Consider the following 23,347-nt stretch of genomic DNA (forward strand, 5'->3'; position numbering starts at 1 on the left):
ACATGGACACACAGACGGATAGACGGACAAAGCTAAATCGACTCAGAAAGCAATTCTGAGCCGATTGGTATAATTTAAGGTGGGTGTAGAATCAATATTTTTGGGTGTTAAAAACATCAACACAAACGCATAATACCCTCCCCACTATAGTGGTGTAGAGTATAAAAATTTATTCAAACTTTCTTTTAGAAATTAAATTTATTAAATTCATCAAACATTTCATATTAAAAGAATGTTTTTCCATAATTTTTTATTATTTTTTTAGAAAATTTCTTATGAAAACAGAATTTATCGATAATTTGCAATAAAAATGAAATTAAAAGAAATTTTTCTATAAAAACAGAATTTATCGAAAAATTTAAATTTAAAAATTTAATTTAACGAAAATTTCCTATAAAATCGTTACTTGTCGAAATTTTTCTATGAAAACGAATTGTATCGAAGATTTTCGATAAAAAAGAATTTAACATTTTCCTATGAGAATAAAATTTATCAAAAATTTCGGATTATAACGAAATTTAACGGAAATTTTCTATAATAAGGAATTTTATCAAAAATTATCTTAAGAAACGAAATTTATAGAAAATTTCCTATAAAAACGGCATTTATCGAAAAATTTCTATAAAAACGGAATTTATCGAAAATTTCGTATATAAACGGATTTTATCGAAAATTTCCTATAAAAATGGAATCGAAAATTTGTATTAAAAACGAAATTTATTGAATATTTTCCACAAAAAATATAGATTTACTAAAGAATCGAAATTTATGGAAAATTTCCTATAAAAACGGAATTTATATAAAAATTTTGTTAAAAACAGAATTTATAGGAAATTAACTATAATATCGAAATGTATCGAAAATTTCTTTAATTTGTAAATTTATTGAACATTTCCTATAAAAACGAAATTTATCTAAAATTTCTTATAATATCGAAATTAATGGAAAATTTCCTTAAATATTGAAATGTATCTAAAATTTCCTATAAAAACGAAATTTATTGAAATTTTTCTTAACAACGAAATTTATGGAAAATATTATATAAAAACGGAATTATTGTTAATTTCCTTTAAAGACGGAATTAATCGAAAATTTCATTTAATATCGATATTTATGGAACTTAATGAAAATTCTCTATAAAAAAGGAATTTATGGAAAATGTCCATAAGAAAGGAATTTATCCAAAAATTTTCTTTAAAAACGGAATTTATTGTAAATTTCCTGAAATATCGAAATTTATTAAAAATTTCCTTTACAATCGAAATTTCTGGAAAATTTTCTATAAAAACGATATTTATCGAAATTGTCCTATAATAACAAAATTAATGGAAAATTTTCTATAAAAATTGAACGAATTTTCTAGAAAAAATGGAACTGAAACGGAATTGTAGTAAATTTCCTTTGAAGACGGAATTACTTGAAATTTTTCTATGACAACGAAATTTAAATTTGTATAAAAACAAAATTTATGGAAAATTTTCTATATAAATATATAGAATACAATATCTAGAAAATACTCTGAGTATATAAACATAATTTCTCATAAAAATTTCCTTTTAAAGCGAATTTCATTGAAAATTGGGTCTGAAACACAATGAGTATATTTCCTATAATAGAAAATGTAGGAAAAATGGAACATTTATCAAAACTTTCGGTTAAAATGTATTAAAACAATTCCAAAATGTCCCTTAAAAATTTTAAATTTTCAAAAACATAAGCTTAATTAATATTTAAATTAAATACCTGGCACTCCTTTTAACAAATCATAAAATTAACAAATAAATACCACCTGTCAAACTTAAAATCATGTGCATAAATCGTAATTAAAAACCCTTATACGGATGTTGGCATTTAAATACTTGACATTACAAAAGGTCAATTAATATTAATTTAATATTTACTTTCCAATTTAATTTCAACATCTATGTCGATTAAAATCAATCATCACTTTTAATCGATTATAATTCAAATGAATACTTAAGTTTATAACAAAAATTACAATACAAAAACTATTAGAATTTAAACACTAACATTTGATGATGATGTCTTGATAAGTAAAAGCAATCAAACATTTATTACATTATACTATATGAATAGAATATTCAATATAATTATTCCAAAGGGTGCGAATTCGTTATGGCTCGCGCGCGCGATCTTGTGCATTTAATGGTGCAATCTATCTACACATACGAGATTAATACACAAACAAGATTAACATGATCATTATTATCTTTCATCATAATAAACTCAAATTATTATTTGAGAAATTAAGAAAACGTGTCTTATAATTAAATTCAATTAATTATTAAGAAGAATGTTTTGCAAGCGGCAAAAGTGAGTCGTGTTCTAACCCTAACAAAAAAATAAATATGTTGTTTTATTAAAGAAAGTCCATATAATTAGTTGTGCATAAGTATTTAAATATAAACACCTTTAACTTTTATCTTAAACAGCTGCAGTCTTTTAATGGGAAATAAAAATTTCCTATAAATAATTTTTTTTTCGAAAAGTGCCATTAGGGATTTACAAGATCTGTTTTAAAACGTTCATTAAATGTAAACATTTGTAAGTGCATAGAAGTCATAAGTATTTAAAATCTAAGAACGCAAAACAATACTTGATAAATGAATGAATTATAAACGAAATTAATATTGAAAAGAAATAAAAAAAAGTAGCTAGAGAACAACATAAACAATTTACAACTTTTGCAAACAAAATAGACAGACTTCAAAGAAGCAAAACGACACAATGTTAAATGCCACAATACATTCTAATTTATTAAACAAGAAATACAAAATAAACACATATTTAAATAGTAAATTTAATAAATATTTTGTAGAGTTTTGCAATAGACAATATCTAATGCAAAACGATGTAATAATAATAGTTCATGTTAACGTATCTAAACAACTCATATAGCGATTTGAGGCTCATCATCAGCATCATCAGCGCATCCCAGTCATGTTATTTATGATGTTTTTCATTGTGCAAATTTACATACATGTAGTTCGAATCATCGTAATATGTAGATACATGATGTGTATATGTAGACTTATTTGCATACACAAATTACAATATTAATTTACACTTAAATTTACATATAAAATGAACCTTACATGACAAGTAAAGCAGCAGGCAGAGCAGCAGCAAGAAGAAACACGTATATTAAACAAACAGACTGTCAGACAGTCACACAACTATTGCTACTGCATTTAACTCTTTGAATTATTATCATTATTGTTATTTCGACTACTATTTTGTTTAAGTGCCTGGTCTGGACTGGCGCTTACAATAACAAAACCCGGAAACTAAAGCTTTTAACCATATGTGTATGTAATGTATTCATATTTGTATTATTGGAAATATAAAATGGATATTTCATAGAAAACGTTTTCCTCAATTGTCACAGTTTTCTCACAAGCACTGAGGATTTGCAGAGCTTTATATTAAAGCTGTTAAATAAAAAATTACCAAAAATTTCCTTAAATAGAAATTATATCGAAAGTATGTCATAAATAAGAAGAATTATCAAGAATTTGCTCTTAAGAGAAAATTAGTCGAAAATATCACATACAGAAATATACAAATAATCGAAAATTTTCTGCTTGTAAGAAATAATTGAAATAAAAAATTTATCGAAATATCCCAAACATAGTTTTTTTTTTTAATATATCGAAAAATTATCAAAATTTTCCCATTAAATGAAAACGATCGCAAATTTCGCATAAATATAAAAATTATCGTAAATATCATATAATAACAAAATATTTAATAAATAAGAAACTATCGAAAAATGTAGCACAAAAAATAAATTTATCAAAAAATATAATTTTATCGAAAATTGTTAAAAAAAAGTCCTATTCGGAGGGTTCAGTTGTAGGTGAAAGAATGGACCGATGTTAACCATTTTCAATAGGCTTCGTCTCTGGTATAATAGAAGATCATCATATGCAAAATTTCATTGAATTATCTTCAAAATAGTTTGATTGCAAGGTTTACAAGCCCTATTCGGGGGTTCAGTTGTATGGGGGCTAGGTGAAATAATAGACCGATCTTAACCATTTTCAGAGTGTCCCTGGGACAATAGAAGATCATGTATCAAATTTCATTGAATTATCTTCAAAACTGCGACCTGTAGTTTGATTATAAAGTTTTCATGGACGGACGGACAGACAGCCGGACGGACATAGCCAAATCGATTCAAAAAATGATTCTAAGCCGATTGGTATACTTTAAGGTGGGTATAGGACCAATATTATTATATTATTAGTTACAAACATCAGCACAAACCCCACTTTATCTACAGTAAAAAAAAAATATTAAAAATGTAACACAAAAATTTTATTCATTAAAAATTTTTCGCAGTTATTAATTTCGTAAAAAATTCTCCACAAATAATAAAATTTTCTAATTTCAATATTTACATTAAGGGGAGGTGCCACGCCCACTATTGCTAGTTCACCAATCGTTTATCTAAATGATTCTAATTATGTCAAAGATGATTGTTCAAAATTTTAGGTATCCAGCTGTTCTAGTTCCCTATATGTACAAGTTTTAGTATCAGTTCAGGTGCCACGCCTAGTTTTGCTCATACGGCCCTTTTCCTAAATATTAATATTTATACTAAGGTTACTCGTACAAAATTTGGTGAATCTATCTTTTATAGTTACCTATAAATTTAGAATATATGGAAGGTGCCACGCCCAATATTAATTTTTCCCCCCAAAAATATGTATATATTTACGTAAATGTCATTCTTAATTTCTGGATTCTAGCTGTTTAAATTTCTCATATGACTTTTAAAACTTATTTTGTAAGATTATTTGGTACGTCATCCACCTAAAATTTCAAAACAAAAAGTTGCATTTAGTTCCTTCCAGTCATACAGGAGTCAATGTAAAAATTTGAAGAAAATCAGTCCTTCCCTCCACACACGCAAATATCCGACTTTGGGTCAGAAAAATTTATTTGGTGCACAAGGACATTATATATGTATGTGTAATGGTGCGGATATACATATAACGGGGTAAAAACGTACTGGGGAAGGTTCGAACTATAAAAACGTTTTATAAGATTGCACTATGCGACATAAATTAATACCTGGATAGTTGAATCTCATCATATACAAATATGTCATCATATTAATGGACTATTAACTAATGTGCTTATATCTAAAGTATATCTAATCAGGTATAGTATTCCGTTTATAAATATGTATGTACTTATGTATATAACGTTACTTTTGTATATTATAAATAAATTATATTATTCATGTAAGTACTCATTTTTACTCATTTATGTATAAATATGCATATTGATGTCGATAATAAAATAGAAACATTAATGCACATTTTATACATAAATACAAATGTCTGTTAATAGCCAGCAGTTCGACAAACAGTCAATGCATCCGAAAAAAGTCTAACTCCCTGGTTGGCTCTAATTCGTCTTTCGTCACGGATGTACTCTTTGTAAACGAGGATGAAGATAATCGTCACTTTAGTGTACCCTTTGTAAGTAAGAGAGTGGACACTTAAAAAACAAATTTAAGCTTTTTATCTATCTTTTCGTAATCTATGAGGTGACTATTGACTTCTTCGTAGGACAAGCACATATTAAACTAGTAAGAAATTATAGTCGGGCGAGGCCGACCATATATTATGTTACAATAATAAAATGTTATTTAGTTTTTCTAATAAAGCATTTAAGTTGAATTGTACCTTGCCTGAGATATACTTAAGCCATTTATTGTTAAATAAAATTGTAGACATTTAAGTTAAATTTTGAAGAGGTCTTTGTATAGGGGTAACCATATCCCCTATACAAAGCCCTATATTTATAAAATTCATGAGGGTCAGCAAGCCTAGAACTTGGTTTTGCAGCTTTTTTTCGAGATACGAGTATATTAGATATAATTATGAACTTAAGAGCCCTATTCGGAGGGTTCAGTTATATAGGGGCTAGGTGAAATAATGAACCGATGTTAACCACTTTCTTCGTCTCCGGTACCATAGAAAATCATGTGCCAAATTTCATTTAATTATCTTCAAAATTGCTGTAGTTTGATTACAAGGCTTACAAGCCCTATTCGGGGGTTCAGTTGTATGGAGGTTAGGTGAAATAATCGACCGATCTTAACATATCAGAAAATGATTCTAAGCCGATTGGTATACTTTAAGGTGGGCATAGGACCAATATTATTGTGTGTTACAAACATCAGCACAAACCCATTATACGCTCCCTACTAAAGTGGTGTAGGGTATAAAGAGCTACTCACCTGGGCAGTCGGTGGCAAGGAGTAGGTTCAGGACCGTGCGACCGAACTGCTAGGTAGTTATGCATATTGTTTTATACATATACATACATATGTATGTACTTGTGAAAACGATTAATTGAAAATTGTTTAAAACTTACAATAAATAAATAATTGCAAAATTCCTCAAAAATAATAAGGGATTTCATTCAAACGCTTAAGTATCCTTTTTATTTCATTAATCCCTTGCTTTTCTCCGAAATATTTTAACTTTCATAATGCTGACATAAACAGTGTCAGTTTATCAGCCTTAATTATTGGGCAAATAAATTTCTATAATATATTAAAGAGTTTCCTAGTATTTTTCTCTAAAGACATTCACAAAACCACATTTACTTGCATGTGGAATAAATTTATTTAAAATTTATATTTTTTTTTCTTTATTCGACCACAAGGTAAGCATAGTTGGTAAATAAATGTGTTTATGGTTACATTATGCTCCATAAATGGTAATGAAAGAAAGGTTGGCTGCAGCCTGTTTTAATTAGCATAATAAGAAATTATGGCCTTTATAAATGGTGGCAAATAAAACTTTATTAAACAAACATTCCAAATTGTTAAATGTGTATGAATAAGAAATTAAAATTTATAAAGTATTTCATGTGTTTTTTAGTACAATTTTAATAACTTTAACTATCTTTAATTCATGAAATAAAACTTAAATTAACCACATTTTTATTATAGAAAAGAATTTTTATGTAACCACAAAATAAAGCGTTTAGAGTTTGTGGTTGATAATGGTCTTAGTGTACCTTTTAATATTTTAATCCACTAAAATGGAGAGAATTTAAAAAAAAAATTATTGCAAATATTTATACCAAAGTGGTATTGATATATGCTCTTTAACGTATAAAGATCGGCCTACAATTACTGAATCTGAATTACTGAATCAATTAAAATAGCCCAAATTAATGATGAAAAACTAAATTTCTAAAGTTGCGATCAAATTTGGCCCACATAAAATTTTGAGGAGTATTTTATTTTTATATAAGAGTTGGTTATGTTGAATAATTTGAGAGTTGCGATCAAATTTGGGCCTCATAAAATTTTGAGGAGTATTTTATTTTTATATAAGGGTTGGTTATGCAGAATTTCATCGTAATAGTAATTATGATAATTATGGACATATAAGGCATTTTCTAAAGTGGAGTTTGTATATGTGCTAGGGTCAGTTGAGGGTCGATCATCACAAAAATCGGCATTGTTATTTACGCTTATATAACACTTAGTTGTGTCGCTTTCTGAAGAGATATGAGTATATTTGTCGCAAAGTGAAATAAGTTACCGATTTCAACCATTTTCAATAGGTTTCGTCCTTGGGTCTAAAACATGTATGTTCAAAATTTGATCAAGGCTTAAATGGATAGCCAGCCAGACGGACAGACAGAAGGACATGTCTTAATCGATTCAGACAGACATTGTGAGTCGATCTATTTTGATTGTTACAAACATCAGCATATTTGAACAACAACACCAAACGAAACAAAAATACACAAAGCAATGAAACCAACACACATCCAAACATACGTATTTTTATAATAAGCAATGTTGTTGTTACTTTTTTGCCAAATCCTGCAATAATTTATGAATTTTGCTGATTTGATAAATAGGAAACTTCTCGATAGCATGTCTGACAGAATTATTGAAGATTTGGATCCCGAAGATATCTGGGGTCTTCAGAAAATTGAATAGACAGACGGAATATTTATATGGTCGGAAAATTATATTGTGGAATTTAGAAATATACCCTTCACACTCCCTCCCCCCCTGGGGCAAGTATCCTTAATGAAAGACCCTCATCTTGGTGTACCTCTAGTCTGCTGAGACTATAAACTGCTGATGTCAAATGTATCCTCGGCCTTTCCTTGGAATGATTTGGCATGGGGTCGAACCAGAGCATCACATAATCAGTTGCCTGCAGGACTTGTTCTGGCTGGTCAGTTGGTTGTGGTTCTTTCGGGATCCACGTAGTGGCTTGGTGCTTGATTAAAAGTTTGATACACGGTTAAATATAAATGTTCATGATAAGTTTCTGTTTCTGATTTGTACCGCTCCCACCGCACAGGACAAGGCTGTTTTTAATAAAATGTTGGAATTGAGCTGATAATGCAAAGATAGGGTATGTGATGGAGTGAGATGTAACATTCTGATACTTGTATCTGATGGACGAGAGGGATCCAGAGTTGTATCTGTGTAGATGTCGGAATGACAGAAGGAGTGGTGGTTATAATGTTGGTGAAATTGATTGAGACGTTGTGGAGCATGTAATACCTAAATCTTTAATTATCGCCGATTTTCCTTTATGGTTGAGTGTGTTGGAGTTTACTCTAAACATGCTCAACTTATCATAGTAAGTAATAGATCCGTGTTTCGGACTACCAATTACGTCCCCTAGGTGCTGTTGCGAATCAACAGAAGCCATCTCAGTAGTATGGTTGGGTGACTTTTAAAGGTTCTGGAATGCACTGAAATTAGTCTTAAGATGATGAGAATATTTGTAGGGACATGACATCAATAGGGTGTTTTCCCCTGATGTTAGGTTGGGATCAGATTGAGCTTGACTCATTCCACTTGTCATTCCCCAACTATGGCAAAAGATTAGATTGCTCGAGTACTCGAGCAAAGTGCACGTATAATGGACCGGAAATTCAATATACGTAAATTGTCACCTGCATGTAAGAAGCACAATGGGGCGGTTGAAAGTCATTACAACAGCTCAGCCAGTGGTTGAAAAAGACCAGCGTGAAATAGGCCAACCCGGCAGGTATTCACGTAAAGCACTTGACATTAATACCCTTCGTGTAAGAAGCACAATGGGGCGGTATTAAGTCGTTACAAAAGCTCACTCAGTGGTTGAAAAAGACTAATGTGAAATAGGCCAACACGGCAGGTGTTCACTTGAAGCACTTGACATAAATACCCTTAAGTGTTTGTGTCAACTTTGAGTAGGCGTGGCGTGGCACACCTATTAAAAATAATTACCGAATTCGTATATCTGTAAAACTATAACAGCTAGAGTCCTCACGATTTGTACTTGTTAACACTACTATCAATATGAATATTAGTTGATCTAAATCCATAAATTCCATTTAGAAATAAATAAAACAAATTATTTTTTTTTTTACAGTATATTTTATTATATGAATTTTTATTATTTGTTTTTTTTAGTTGATTTATCATATTTAGTTATCTCTGATATATAATTGTTTGTTTTATTTATTATAATAATTATAATAGTTTGAATTTGAATTCTTTGTATCATGTTTTTTTGTATTCATTTCTTTTTTTTTAAGATTTAGTAGAGTTAATATTTTTCTTTTATTTCATAATAACTTTATTAATATAATATTTTTGTTGTTTGTTTTTTTTTTTTTTTTTGTTTTATGTTTCAATAAAATGATCCCTACAATTTTTTTTGTTTTTTATAATATAAATTTTAATATATTTTTTTAATGGTTTTTTGGTTTTGCTAAACACATTTTAAAAGTGTTTTTTGTAATATATTTTTTGCATTATGAATTCCATTTTTTTTTTTTTGTTCTTTTTTATTAATCTTTAATGTTTTTATAATTATAATAAAGTTATTTTCAAAGTTTATTTTTCTCTTCGGATTTTTTTGTTTTTTTTTTTTTCTTTTTGCTAATTAAATTTATTTTTTATATAATATATATTTGTTTAATAATTATTTAACTAAAAAACAAGGATATGCTGAACACTAAAGCCATATATTTATATAAATATAAAATAATTAATATAATTTCTATTTATGTATATATTTTTAATATTTATTTAATTTTTTAATAATATTTTTTTTTAAATTAATTTTTAACGAAAAAAAATAGTTTAAAGTAATTAAAGGAAAATTAGGGTCCTGATAGACAAAATAAAAGATTTGTAAAACTTAATAAAGATGTTTAAAAATATATATGTAAATAAAATATTCTAGCAGCTGGAGAGTAGAAGAGAGTTGCTATTAGCTTTGAGGAAGAAAGTTAATTTTGTTAAGCTATTTGAGAAATATAGAGAAAATATTTGTTTTTTTTTTATAAAGTAGAGGGAGAGTGTGTAGATTTTTAACTTGTCAGTACTTAGTTTTATTAATAATTTTTATTTTTGTTTTATTATTTTGTTATTCATGTATAATTTATAATTATTTTTTTTTAATACTTTTATTTTTTTTTTTTTTTTGAAATCTTTTATTTTATTTTGCATAAAAAATGTTTATTTGTTGTTTTTTTATATATTTAACACAAAAAATGTCACTACAAAAATGTTTGGTTTTTAATAATATTTTTATTTATTTATGTTTTTTTAGCTTTTATTCAAATACTCGTACTACTTAACAGATCCCTAATTTTGTTGTATAAATTAAAAACAAAATAAAATATTTTTTTTTTTTTTTCAAATAAATAATAATAGATTTTACTAATTAAGAACACATATTTATTGATTTCATTGCACAATATTTCATAGTATGTTTTTTTTTTTTTGTAATTGTTGTCACATTTTTTCTATTTATAATAATTATTTTTTCTTTGTTTGTTTAATCTAACAAGTGTGTGTTTTTTTAATGTTATTTTGCAAAATTTTTTATATAAAAATTTGGTAGATTTAAATTTATGTAACTTAAGGCTTAATATTGAGAATCCATATTGAAAGCAAAAACAAAAAATATAATAAACACAAGTAAGAGAGTATAGTCGGGCGTGACCGACCATATGATACCCTACACCAGTTATGAATATTAAATGTCATTTATTTTTCATAATAATTCATTGTTCCGATACATTTAAGCAATTTATGGATGAAAAACTAATTTTCTGAAAGAGTGTCAAATTTCATCCAATTATCTTGAAAATTGCGACCTGTACCTTGCGCACAAGTTTTACATGGACAGCCAGCCAGCCGGACGGACGGGCATAGCTAAATCGACTCAGAAAACGATTCTAAGCCGATTGGTATACTTAAAGGTGGGTATAGGACGATTTTTAGGATATTTTTGTATGTTACAAACATCAGCTTAAACCCAATATACCCTTCCCACTAAAGTGGTGTAGGGTATTTTGATCATTAAATCCAATAAGAATGCAAGAAAGTATACATAGGTAGGCATGGCCGACCTTATTATTCTCTATACCAGTTATGAGTGTTTTTACAATATTCATAAGCAATTTATTGATGAAATACTGATTTTCTGAAAATGGCTTTAAATGGAGGCTTTGATCAAATATAGGCCGATTGGTGGAGCGATTTATGTTTAAATAAAATTTAGTTTTGACTTTATACTAGTGTTAGAAATTCAATTATGAAGCGGACTTTGATGGGGGGAAAGGGTCTAATAAGGCCCGTTGATTACAAAAATTGGTTATCTGTTATATATACCAATTTTTGTATATATAATATGATTATTGAGCTCCTAAATTAACATTATCTAGAATCCGAAAAGGCAGGTGAAAAAATGGACTGATTTCAACCCATCGTCCTTTGGTCTGAAAATATCCATGGTCCAAATTACTTCAAAATATCTTGAAAATTGAGGACAGACGGAAGTGTGTTGGAATTTACTATAAACATGCTCAAGTCCTTGTGGCCACTTAATTAAGTCTGGCTAATTAAATATAGATCCGTGTTTCGGACTACTAATTACGTCCCCTAGGTGCTGTTGCCGAATCAACAGAAGCCATCTCTGTAATGTGGTTGGGCGACTTTAAAAGGTTCTGCAATGCACTGGAGTTAGTCTTAAGATGATGAGAATGTTTGTAGAGACATGGCATGCCTCATAACATCAATAGGGTGTTTTCACCTGATGTCAGCACGTATAATACACTCTCCACTATGGTGGTGTAGGATGCAACTAATTGACATAGACCGCTTATAAGCGATAAGACAATTATCTTTTGTCGATATTTTATAATGATAAAGTTCGTTGTATTGAACCGTTGATTACGAAAATTGGTTTATCTAAAATTTAGTTGTACCAATTTTTGTATGTTTAACATGATTATTAAGCTCCAAAATCCTATTCGGAGAGAGCCGTTATATGGGGACAAGTTGAAATAATTGAACGATTCCATTGGACTATGGCATGGTTATCAACATTTAAGTGTATAATATAATATGTTCACAGTTCACTTGAAGATACTAAAGTGCCGATTGTCGCTCTACATTACCAACTAAACTACTAATCAAGACAATATATATGAATTAGAGTCATTGACTCCTTGTCGAATTGCTAAACGCTAAAACGTATGGCTTTGTTTCACTTCATTTTATTAAACTTTCTAAGACTCGAAATTCTGAAAATACAATCGGTATCACTTACCACAATCGCTTACAAGTAATTAGTAGTCAATGTTAATCGTATGAAAAACCTTATACAGCTTCAATAGCTTCACGAAGGAGATGACTAATGACTTAGAAAGTATTTATATAACACATTATTAATAAGAAGTTATTAGACTACATGTATGTAAGCAGGACGATAAGTAGTAGTCATTGAAATGTATGTTAATGGATAAGTGGTTACAATTGAAAGTCATTATCTAGTTATTAATGGGTTGTTTGAAAATCCTCAAAAAAAACAATAACTTTGTTCAAAAAATAGTTTCGTAATTAAAAAAACAAAATTATTTATGGAAAAAAATTTTTTTTAAAAATATTGCGTTTAAATAAATTACTTTTACAACAAATTTTTATATAAAAAATCAGCATTGTTAAAGTATCATACACAATACAATTAAGACAGTTTGAAAAAAAGAAAATCTTATACAAAACTGTCTTAAATACTCCTTAAAGGTCGGGTCAAACAAAACGATTAAACTCTAGGTTAATAAAAAACCCAGAGTTTAACTTTAATACTAGAAATGTTCTTTTCTTTTTTTTTTTTTTTTGGTAGAAAATGTTTATTTAACATTATTGTTCTTTTTTTTTTCTTAATTTTTCTTTTAACAAATCTTTTTGTATAGAAATGTGTGTGAGTGTGTATAGTGTGTAGTGTGCATTGTTAGACAATTTTGTGCAGTACATTAAAAAACATTCTAATACAAGTTCGTTTTTTATTTAAGATTTTTTTTGTAATTTTTTTTTCATTTAAAACAAAATAGTAGGCCATAAATTGATATGTATTTGATATTTATACATCAAAACCATTATTATATTAATTTTTAAATTTAATTTAAATATAATTTTTCTTTTAATTATTTTGTATTTTTTTTTTCAAATGCAATTTGTTTTTGGTTTTTTATTATTGTGAGTTTGAATTTTTGTTTCTTTTGTAGTAATCCATTTTATTTTAATTATCTTAATTTATGCGGTGCTTTATTGTTATTGTTGTTTTTTTTGTTTTAATATTTAAAGTTGTGTTTTATATGTTTTTTTTTTTTCAGGGAAATTTATTTTCTTTTACTATTTATTTTGTGTAATTTTTTTCTCAATTTTACATTTAATTTTTTGTTTTTTTCATGTTGTGTTTTCTTTATTATCAGATGTCGTAGCTGATATAAATTAACTAAAACATAAATTAAAAAAAAAAAATATTTTTTGTATTTGTTTTTTTTTAGCTAAAAAATTTAACTGAAGACTTTTTCAAAGAAACATTTTTAAGAAAATTATAAGTTTTGTTTAATTTTTGTTTCTTTTTTTCTAAGTTTAATGCTAAATCTTTCTTAATTTATTTACACTTAACTATATTTTTTATATTTTTCTATTATTATCAAATCATAAATTATAGCAAATTTAAAATGAGGTTAAAATTAGTAAAGACGTTGAAAAAGAATTGTTATTAATTTAAAAGAAAAAGGGTTTGAAGTTTTATTGGTATCAAATTTTGGAGCTGAGATAAGTTTGAAAATGTTTTTCAAATAATTTTAATTGTTAATCTCATGGCACAATGCATTTGAATTACAGTCTAAATTACTTAGAAGCCATAAAGAGCCCATTGTAGATTATCTTGCGTTATATCTCTGTTAAGAAATACTTGTTTCATCATCTAGAATCTGAAAAGTTACGGGTGTATGGGAGCTAACTGAAATAATGAACTAATTTCAAACATTTTCTATAGTCATCGTCCCTCAGTCCAAACACAGTTATAATCCAAATTTCATTAAAATATCTTTAAAATTTACATGGAGAGCCAGCCGGCCAACCGGACAGACGGACGGACGGTCGTGTTTTAATAGACTTAGAAAGTAATTCGTTTTGTATACTTTAAGATGAGTACTTTTTCTGAGTTATAAACATCAGCATGTAAATACTCTCTCCTATTTGGTGGTGTAGGGTATAACTAATTGATAATTACAATTACTTGTAATTCAAGAATTTCCAATTACTTGTAACTGTTAATTTTTCAAGTATTTGTAACTAGTAAATTTCAATACAATTACAAGTAATTGTAATTGGTAAATTTCAATTACAATTGCAAGTAATTGTAAAGCAATTAATTTGCTTTATTTAATCATTATTCCCAAGATCATATCAAGGCATATTATAGCCGAAATTCTGAATATACAATTGGTATTACTTAAAACAATTGCTTACAAGCAATTAGAAAAATCATGGTCCAATACATTTTCAATTACATATGAAGTACTTGTAATTGAAGATTCACCAATTACAATTACATACTTGTAATTCAAGTTTATCCAATTACAATGACTTTTAATTGTAATTTAAGAATTTCCAGTTACAATTACTTGTAATTGTAAATTTTGTTTCTTATAATTACATGTAATTTTGTAATTAGTAATGCCTAGATTACAATTACAAGTAATTTTAATTGGAAACTTCAACTGCAATTACAAGTAATTGTAATTGGCAAAACTTCAATTACAAGTAATTGTAATTGGTTATTAGTCAATTACACATTACAAGTAATTGTAATTGGCAAAACATCAATTACAATTACAAATAATTGTAATTAGTTATTTCTCAATTACACATTACAAGTAATTGTAATACATGGTCAATATGTAGTGAATTACTTTTTGTAATCCTGCCTGTTTTGTAATGATAGCCTATTAAAGTTAGTTGTATTGAACCGTTAATATACAAAAAGGGTACTCAAGCTGACTTCATCTTGAGATTTAACTTCTCATGGACGTATTGTAAGTATTACACAATCTTATAGAGGCTAAAGACTTCTCTCTCTCCATGGATTTTATATCAAACAAAATGGTCCTTCGGACTACGTAATAGAAATACCCTGTAGAAGTTCAACTTAAGCAATATAAGACAAAGTTACCGAAATTCTAGAAGGAACTTAAGAATATCGATAAATGTTATAGGGGTTTATTTTGTAAACCCCTTCCCCTCACTTCACTTTATTTCTCATATAAATTTTCAACGCAGGGTGAAGTGTTTTACAAAATAAGGGGGATAGTTTTTAAATCAGTTCCAGGAAATAGTGGCTCTTTTTGAAGGCCCTCACTTCTCTGAAGTGTTAAATAAAATTTACAAAAATTTAACTGTAAAAAAAAGAACTCCAAAATTTGATCTCTACTTAAAAAATTTTAAACAAATATTTAAGAGAAAAATTTCAACAAATTATTTTTTTTTAAATTCAATTATAGAAAACTTGGTTTGTGTTTAAGATAATTTTCTTTAGTTTGGGTAGAAAAAGTGTTTTCATATTAAGGCGAAATATTATATTGTCAATTTGAATTTTTGTTGGCTTGAGCCGAAAACCATGCAAAAATATGACAAAAAAATATTTCCATAAAAAATTAAAAAAAAAAAAAAATCAGTAAAAAATTTATAAATTATAAAAACAGACATAAAAATTCCTTTTTTTCAAATGCTTTATAAATGGAGGCCTTTTTTTACAAAAAAAAAAAGAATTTTTATGCCTAATAGGTCTAAAGCAAAATTTAAAGAAATTTTGTTTAAAAAAAGTGTTTACTAGAGTATTATTGTTTAATTTTTCTGTTTGTTAATAAGACTTATTTATAGTTTATTTAAAATTAATTATTATTATTAAGATCTTTTTTTTTGTTTTTGTTAAATTTATGTTTTCATGTATAAAAAATATAAATAATTTTTGTTGTTGTTTTTCATTAATTTTATTTATATTAATTAGTGAGTAATTTGGTAATTATGCAATTTAAATGGGTCCTTATTGTTTAAAAATTGAGTTTACTTTTGTATTTAATGTAATGTTTTACAAAAATTTAATACTAGAACTTTTAGGGGATTTTGTTTTTTTTAAGTGTTTTATAAAAGAGTTGAAAACATAATGTTTACTTTTACGAATTCTTTTTAAAAAGTAACAAATAAAATTTGGTTTTAAATTTGTTTAAGTAAGCCTTTAAGACTGTCTTAATTATTATTATTTATTTTTATTTAATTTATTAGTATTTAATATTTAAAGCATTTTTGTTTTTAATTTTAATACGAATATATATTATATATGGATTTTATTACTAAAGTTTACACTGGGGTTTTGTGGGTTTTAAATAAATTTTCTATATTTTTTGTTTTTAATTTAAAAGCGAACATCGCTCATTATTATTTCAATCATCTAAGATTTAACTTGTTTTTTTTTTCAAGTTATAAAGAAAGTAATACATTTATCCAATAATATAGTAGTATATGGTTGATATGCCTTTATATGTTTATATACTACATAATTAAACCACTACAGTAAGTGTCAAAATAAATTAAATTTATAATTTTTCAAAATATTTTTTTTAATTTAGTATTTCTTATATAAAATTAATTTCTAATTTTAGTTTTTAATAAAAATTTATAGTTTAATTAAAACAAAATTTAAGAAAGTAGTTTAAGAAATTTACTTTGACACTTACTGTTTGGTTTTGGAATATTTTTTGTTGCTAAGTGTATATTCATTATTTATATATGTATATATATTTTTTATTAGTTTTGTCTAGGTTTTAATAACTATATATTTTTTATATTTGTATAATATATAATATCAATTGTTTTTTTCTTATTTATTTAAATACCATTTAAATAGCAATTTAATTATTAATAAATACATTTAACTATTTAAAAGTGCTAAAGTACTTCTTTCTTTTTTTTTTTTTTTTTGTTGTAATTATTGTTATTTTTTGTTTTTAATTATTATTTATTTAATAATTATGTTTTTTTTTTTTGTTTGTTTTAAATTTTTATACAATTACAGACATACTATTTATTGTTGTGTAAGTTAGATTTTTTTATTAGTTTTTGTTTAAAGCCAATTTAGTTTTTTTTTGTTTAATATAAATTTTAATTAATATACTTTTATTAATATACTGATATGTTTTCATATACAAAATTTAACTAAAAAATATTTATAAAATCCAATAATTGTCGTTTTTTTGTTAGAATGGATTAAATGGTTTTATTTAAAAACCATGTTAAAAATCGATTAGTTATTAAAAAGAAAAAATAATTAAAATTCTAATTAATAGTTTTTAAACTTAACTAAGTTGTGTTAAGTAAAATTTTTATGGAATTTTTTTAATGTAATTCAATTAAATAATTTTAAATTAAAATTAATATTTTTGATCTTTACTAATTGTTAACGAAAAATTAAACTTTTGTCTTTGAGTTGGTCCTTCGTACTATTAAAACTATAGCCTGAGCTGACCCTTCGAATTATTGAAAAGCTTCGAACTATTGAAAATTGAGACTACTCCGCAAACACCTGTAAAAAGTACTTCTCAAAGGACTAAGGCTGGTCCAAAACTAATCTAAATGTATGGAAAAATAAACTCCATTTAACATTGTCATGTCCTACGTAATCCATCTATGCATTACATCAGAGTAATCCCAAAACTACTTCCTTGCTAAAATTATGGGAACACATGTTCTGCAAATATGGTTCCATATAAGACAGGCTATGAACCATGTTGTTTAAAATAAAGTAAACATGATCCATGCCTTCATTACATAGGACTACTAAACGGATCATGTACTCCAGTAATAATTACAGGGGAGTTGTTTTTGGATAACCTAAATGGATTATGTCCCAGCACTTCAAAAGTAGCAAATAGTGACTTATTTTACCTTCTGTGGAAGTGATGTTTAATGACTTTCAAAGAAGCGAAAATAATTCTATGTTTTCAATGCTGAAGATATTTTTTTTGCTAAGGTACGTTCAGACCTATCAAATATTTGATCAAAAAGACGTAACCACTATTTCTTTCAATATTTTTTCTTTTGAATAAATAGTAGGAAAGTAGGTCGCAGTAGGCATGGCCGACATTTGTTTAGATTTTTTAGAGGATTTATGTTGTAGTTGGCTTTAATTTCGAAACACTAATTTGCTAAAAGAAGCTTTATATGAGAGTGAGGATCAAATATGGCCCGATACTCATAAAATTTGGGGAAAGAAATTTGAATTAAATTTCATTTTTAATTTTATTATTATTTCACAATTATGGATGTTTAAGTAATTTTCTAAAGGGGAGTTTGCATGAAGACTAGGGTCAAATGAGGCCTGATCATTACAAAAACCGTCAGACAGTGTCATTTACCGTCGACCGTGTCATTTATGCTTATAATAAACGTTATTATGTCGATTTGTGAAGAGATACTAGTATAATTGACTTAGTTATGAGCTAAAATCTCCAAATCGGAAGGTTCCGTTTTATGGGATCTAGGCGAAATAATGAACCGATTTCAACCATTTTCAATGGCCGAAAAACATGTACATATGTTCCAAATTTCATCAAAATATCTTTAAAATTGCGGTCTGTACCTTGCGCACTAAGTTTATATGGTCCGCCAGCCAGACAGACGGACATGACTTAAACGACGAGAAAGTGAATCTGAGTCGTTTGGAATACTTTAAAATAGGGGTATGAACAATATTTTTGTGCATTACAAACATCAGCACAAAAGTATGATACCTTACTCTGGTGGTGTAGTGTACTAAAAGATATTCTAAAGTGATAATTCCAATTTTGTTTCCATATTTTGTTTGTGTAAATTAATAAATATTTATAGGAAATCAAATTGTCGGTTTCTAGGGGCCATGTCGTTTTTGTCGTTTCATCAAAATATATTTAAAATTGTGGCCTGACCTTTTTGTCAAATATTTTATAGATGTGAACGCAACTTTATACAAAAGAGAAATTGAAAATAATACAGTTTTTTTACTAAAAACATGAATTTTTAAAACTTTTCCACAAACAGTCTAGAAAAATGAGCTTTTTTATAAAACGAGCTTTTAGAAATAAAGTTTAGACGGGTGTGACCGTCTAAACTTCCTTAGGTTAGACGGTCACACCCGTTATGAATACTAAATGTGACATTCACGTAATTTTCTGAAAAGAGCTTTGAGGAGCTTTGTCAATAAGCTCGATTATTACAAAATCCAGCAAGGTCATCAAAGCTTGTATAAAACTTAGTTGTGTCGCTTTTAATTGAGATGCAACTCTATTTAACATAATTATGAGCCCCATTCGGATATTTCAGGTGAATGGGGGGTTGGTGTAATAATGAACCGATTTTAAACATTTTCCATAAGCTTAATCATTGGTCCAAAAAATGCGTACGTAACAAATTTCATCAATTATCTTGAAAATTGCTTCCTGTACCTTGCGCACAAGCTTTACATAGACAGCCAGCCAGATGGACGGACTGCCAGTACTATCCAAGTTTTTTTAGAAATTAGTTTTTGCTCTAAAATTATAGCCAATGATAATTCGGTATATACATACATATATATATGTAGTTATATTCTCAAAGACCCTTAAAAAATTAAAATCAATCAAGGAAAACTGCAACTCAAAAAAAAAATAAAATAAAAAACACCAAAGATTTAAAATTTATTCAAAGAATATATGAAAAAACAGAGTTTGTTTTGTAAGAGGATTTGATTTATATGTATGTAAAGTAAAGTAATGTAATGTATGTAGTGTATGTATGTATATTCTATAATATATTTTCTTTTTTATAATAAATAGAAACAAACATAAAATATATCTTAAAGCTAATTATTTATCAATATCATTTAGAAAATTGTGTAATTTAAAATAAAAAAATTAAACGAAACATAATATAAAAGAATCAAGTAGTAGTTAATTAAATTTAGTTATGACTGTAAAATTTAGATAATTTGTGGTTTTAACTTTAAGAAAACCAACTCGTTGCTTAATTATTTAGTTAATTAATGCAAATTGCATTTGTTTATTAATATTATATATAATAATTGAATGCATTTATGTAGTTTTATGTATATATAAATACTTATTTATTTATTTATTTTCTGTTGGGAGAGTTTTATTTTTAATAATTAGAAACAATATTTATTTATTATGCGCCTCAAAAGTATCTCCTCTTTTTCTTAATAATTAATTTTTTTTTATTTAAAATTTAATTATTAGTTTTAGTATTTATTGTATTTTAAATGGCTTTATTTAAAAAAAATCTTATTTGATTTTGTTTTTTTTTTTTTCTTTCTATAAACTTTCACAAAGCGTGTACAAAAAATTCTTAATTCAGGGAGTTTTGTTTTTGTCTTCTAGGGTTTATCATCAGATCAAAATTTATTTATTGTATTTTTCATGTTCCTTTTAAAAAATTTATTAGATTTGCGAGTATAAAAAAACCAAAAAATATGTTTTTTTTTTACATTTCAAAAATTGTTTCTTATTATCAAACAAATTGTCATGAATTTTTTTTTATTAATGTCTCATTTTGGATTTGTGCCATAATTACAAAAAAATATTATTTTTTTACCAATTTTTTTTTTATTTTATTTTAACCAATTGTTACAATTTTCTATAAAAACAATATTTATGTTGTCCTCTAAAGTAATGTTTTTCTTTAAAAGGACTAACATCTTAATGGGTTTAAGAGTTTGCCGACAAGTTGGCCAACTTGTCGTTAAAACCGGCTTAAAAAGGGAATGTTGGCTTTATTATAATTTACAAAAAATGCGGGTATTTGTTATTATAATTCATTGTAGTCTTGATTTTTTTAGTGGGGTTTTGGATTTGCCTATAAAAACTTGCAATTTTACATTACATTTGCAACTTAATTATTTATAATTCTTGTTATCTTCTGTTTAATTAGTAAGTCTATCTGTTTGTGTATTTATAATTCTGTTTTGTCAGTTTATTTTTAAATTTTTTATAAACTACAATTTGTGCTTGTATTTCTAACATGGTTTTCATTATTAATTTTTTTTTATTTAAATTGTTATTTTTTATGCTTTCATGTCATTTTGTTTTACTATTTCATGTTTTCTCTTTATAAAGTATTTTTTATTTTTCTTATTTAATTTATTATTATTATTTTTTCATATATTTTCAATTAAAGTGTAAACAAAATGTTTATGTTCTATATTTTTTTTCATATTGTTTTTATTCAAAAATGCCTGTGACCATTATTGTGAGCATGATGACCCATTTTATCAAGTTTTGTTGTTTTTCGTTTATAATGGACACTGCCGCAGATTCTGCACTGTTGTTTTCACATTCGGAACCTGAAAAATATAAAAATTAGTTTGTTATTTTCTTTTTGAAATGATGATGAGTTTCGTTTTTGTATGGTTTTGATAAAAATTAAATTTGAAATAAATATAACGAAAATTTGGCTAAAAAACAATTTATTATTGGTTTAAGTAAATTTAAGAGATAACAAGTAAGAGTTTATAGTCGGGCATGGCCGATTATATGATACCCTACACCAGTGATTATGTTAAAAATGCTGATTATTTTTTTAATAATATTTAATTTAATTTTTACCTTTAATTAATTCAGAAATATTTTAACAATTTGTTGACAAAAGAGGGATTTTCTAAAAGTGGGGTTAAATAGGGTCAGGTGGTCCTATCCTTATTAATCTTGGTAGAGAAATTTACGTCTACATTAGTTACATATGCAGAATATCATCGTAATATTAGTGTTTATAAGAGAATTTTGACCATCAAGTCATTTTCTGAAGGGGACTTTGTATGGTGGATAGGGTCAAATGATGTCCGATCATTACGAAAATCAGCAGACTTATATAAAACTAAGCTTTTTTAAGTGATACAAAAACATTTAACATATGTATTTATGAGCTCAAAGGCCATATTCGGGGGAAACTGTTGTATAGGAACTATACGAAATAATGGACCAATTTTAACCATTTTCAATACACTTCGTCATTGGGTAAGAGTATGTTTAAAATTTCATCAAATTATCTTGAAAATTGCTACCTGTAGAATGCGCACAAGGTTTACATGAACACACAGAAGGTCAGACAGACGGACATAGAAAAATCGACGCATATAGTGATTCTGAGCCGATTAGTATACTTTAAGGAGGGTGTAGGGCCAATCTTTTTGGCATAAACGCATAATACCCTCCCCATCCACCACTATACAGTTTTTAAACCCACCATCAAAAAAAGATAAGGGTATATTGTCGTTCTGTTTGTAACACATCGAAATATTGGTTTATGACCGACCCATAAAAGTGCATATATTCTGGATCCTTATTGAATTTTCTGTCTGTCTGTCTGTCTTTTTTCTGTCCGTCTGTCTGATGAAAACACGATTAATTTAGAACAGAAGGAGCTATAGATCTGAAATTTTATACAAATATTTAGATGATATGGAAAATGGGTAATATTGGTCTAAAAACTTTAACGCTCACAACTGGCTAAAGTAAACATGTATTGCGATGAACGTAAACAGGTTTAATATGAGTCAAAATATGTATATCAAACTTATGAAGATCAATACCCCCCATATAAGGACCCCTTCAGAAAATAACTTTAACGCCCATAAAAAGGGGCTTTAGCTCGATATTAACAAGTTCTGTAGAAACTAAAATCTTCTATGAGGATCGGTCCATAATTCGCCCTCCCATTCCCCCATATAAAGAGCCACACAGAAAACTATTTTAACGTCCATAAATGCCTTAAAAACTCCAGCACAGTAATGAAATACGACATATATAAGAATCTTAATCTATCTGTAAAATTCTACCAGGATCGGTCAACAATTGACCCTAACAACCCATATAAGGTCCCCTGTTTTATGATTACAAATAAAGATTCATATATATGACATGTATATTAGGATTATAACTTTTGAAA

The 23,347-nt window shown here is 26.9% G+C and overlaps 1 protein-coding gene and 1 long non-coding RNA gene across 4 annotated transcripts in view; one reads left to right on the plus strand and one right to left on the minus strand.

The window, feature by feature from the left end:
• Positions 1 to 23,347, plus strand: part of LOC119600926 — a 169,702-nt gene that overhangs the window by 91,819 nt on the left and 54,536 nt on the right. The gene's annotated exons all lie outside the window — the stretch shown is intronic.
• Positions 1 to 23,347, minus strand: part of LOC119600923 (acetylcholinesterase) — a 163,306-nt gene that overhangs the window by 2,191 nt on the left and 137,768 nt on the right. For 2 of the 3 annotated variants that reach the window (XM_037951510.1, XM_037951511.1), the window contains one exon: positions 21,617 to 21,746. The exons of the other annotated variant lie outside the window; for it this stretch is intronic. In XM_037951510.1, the coding sequence (XP_037807438.1) occupies positions 21,625 to 21,746 (122 nt within the window). In that variant the 3' untranslated portion in view covers positions 21,617 to 21,624. Of the gene's footprint in view, positions 1 to 21,616; positions 21,747 to 23,347 lie in introns of those variants that run through there. 3 annotated transcript variants of the gene reach the window in all.

Source organism: Lucilia sericata, unplaced genomic scaffold (assembly GCF_015586225.1).
Source record: "Lucilia sericata isolate MDLA Ls3-8-SP2 unplaced genomic scaffold, ASM1558622v1 Contig000128F_arrow, whole genome shotgun sequence".
In the NCBI taxonomy this organism is placed as follows: domain Eukaryota; kingdom Metazoa; phylum Arthropoda; class Insecta; order Diptera; family Calliphoridae; genus Lucilia; species Lucilia sericata.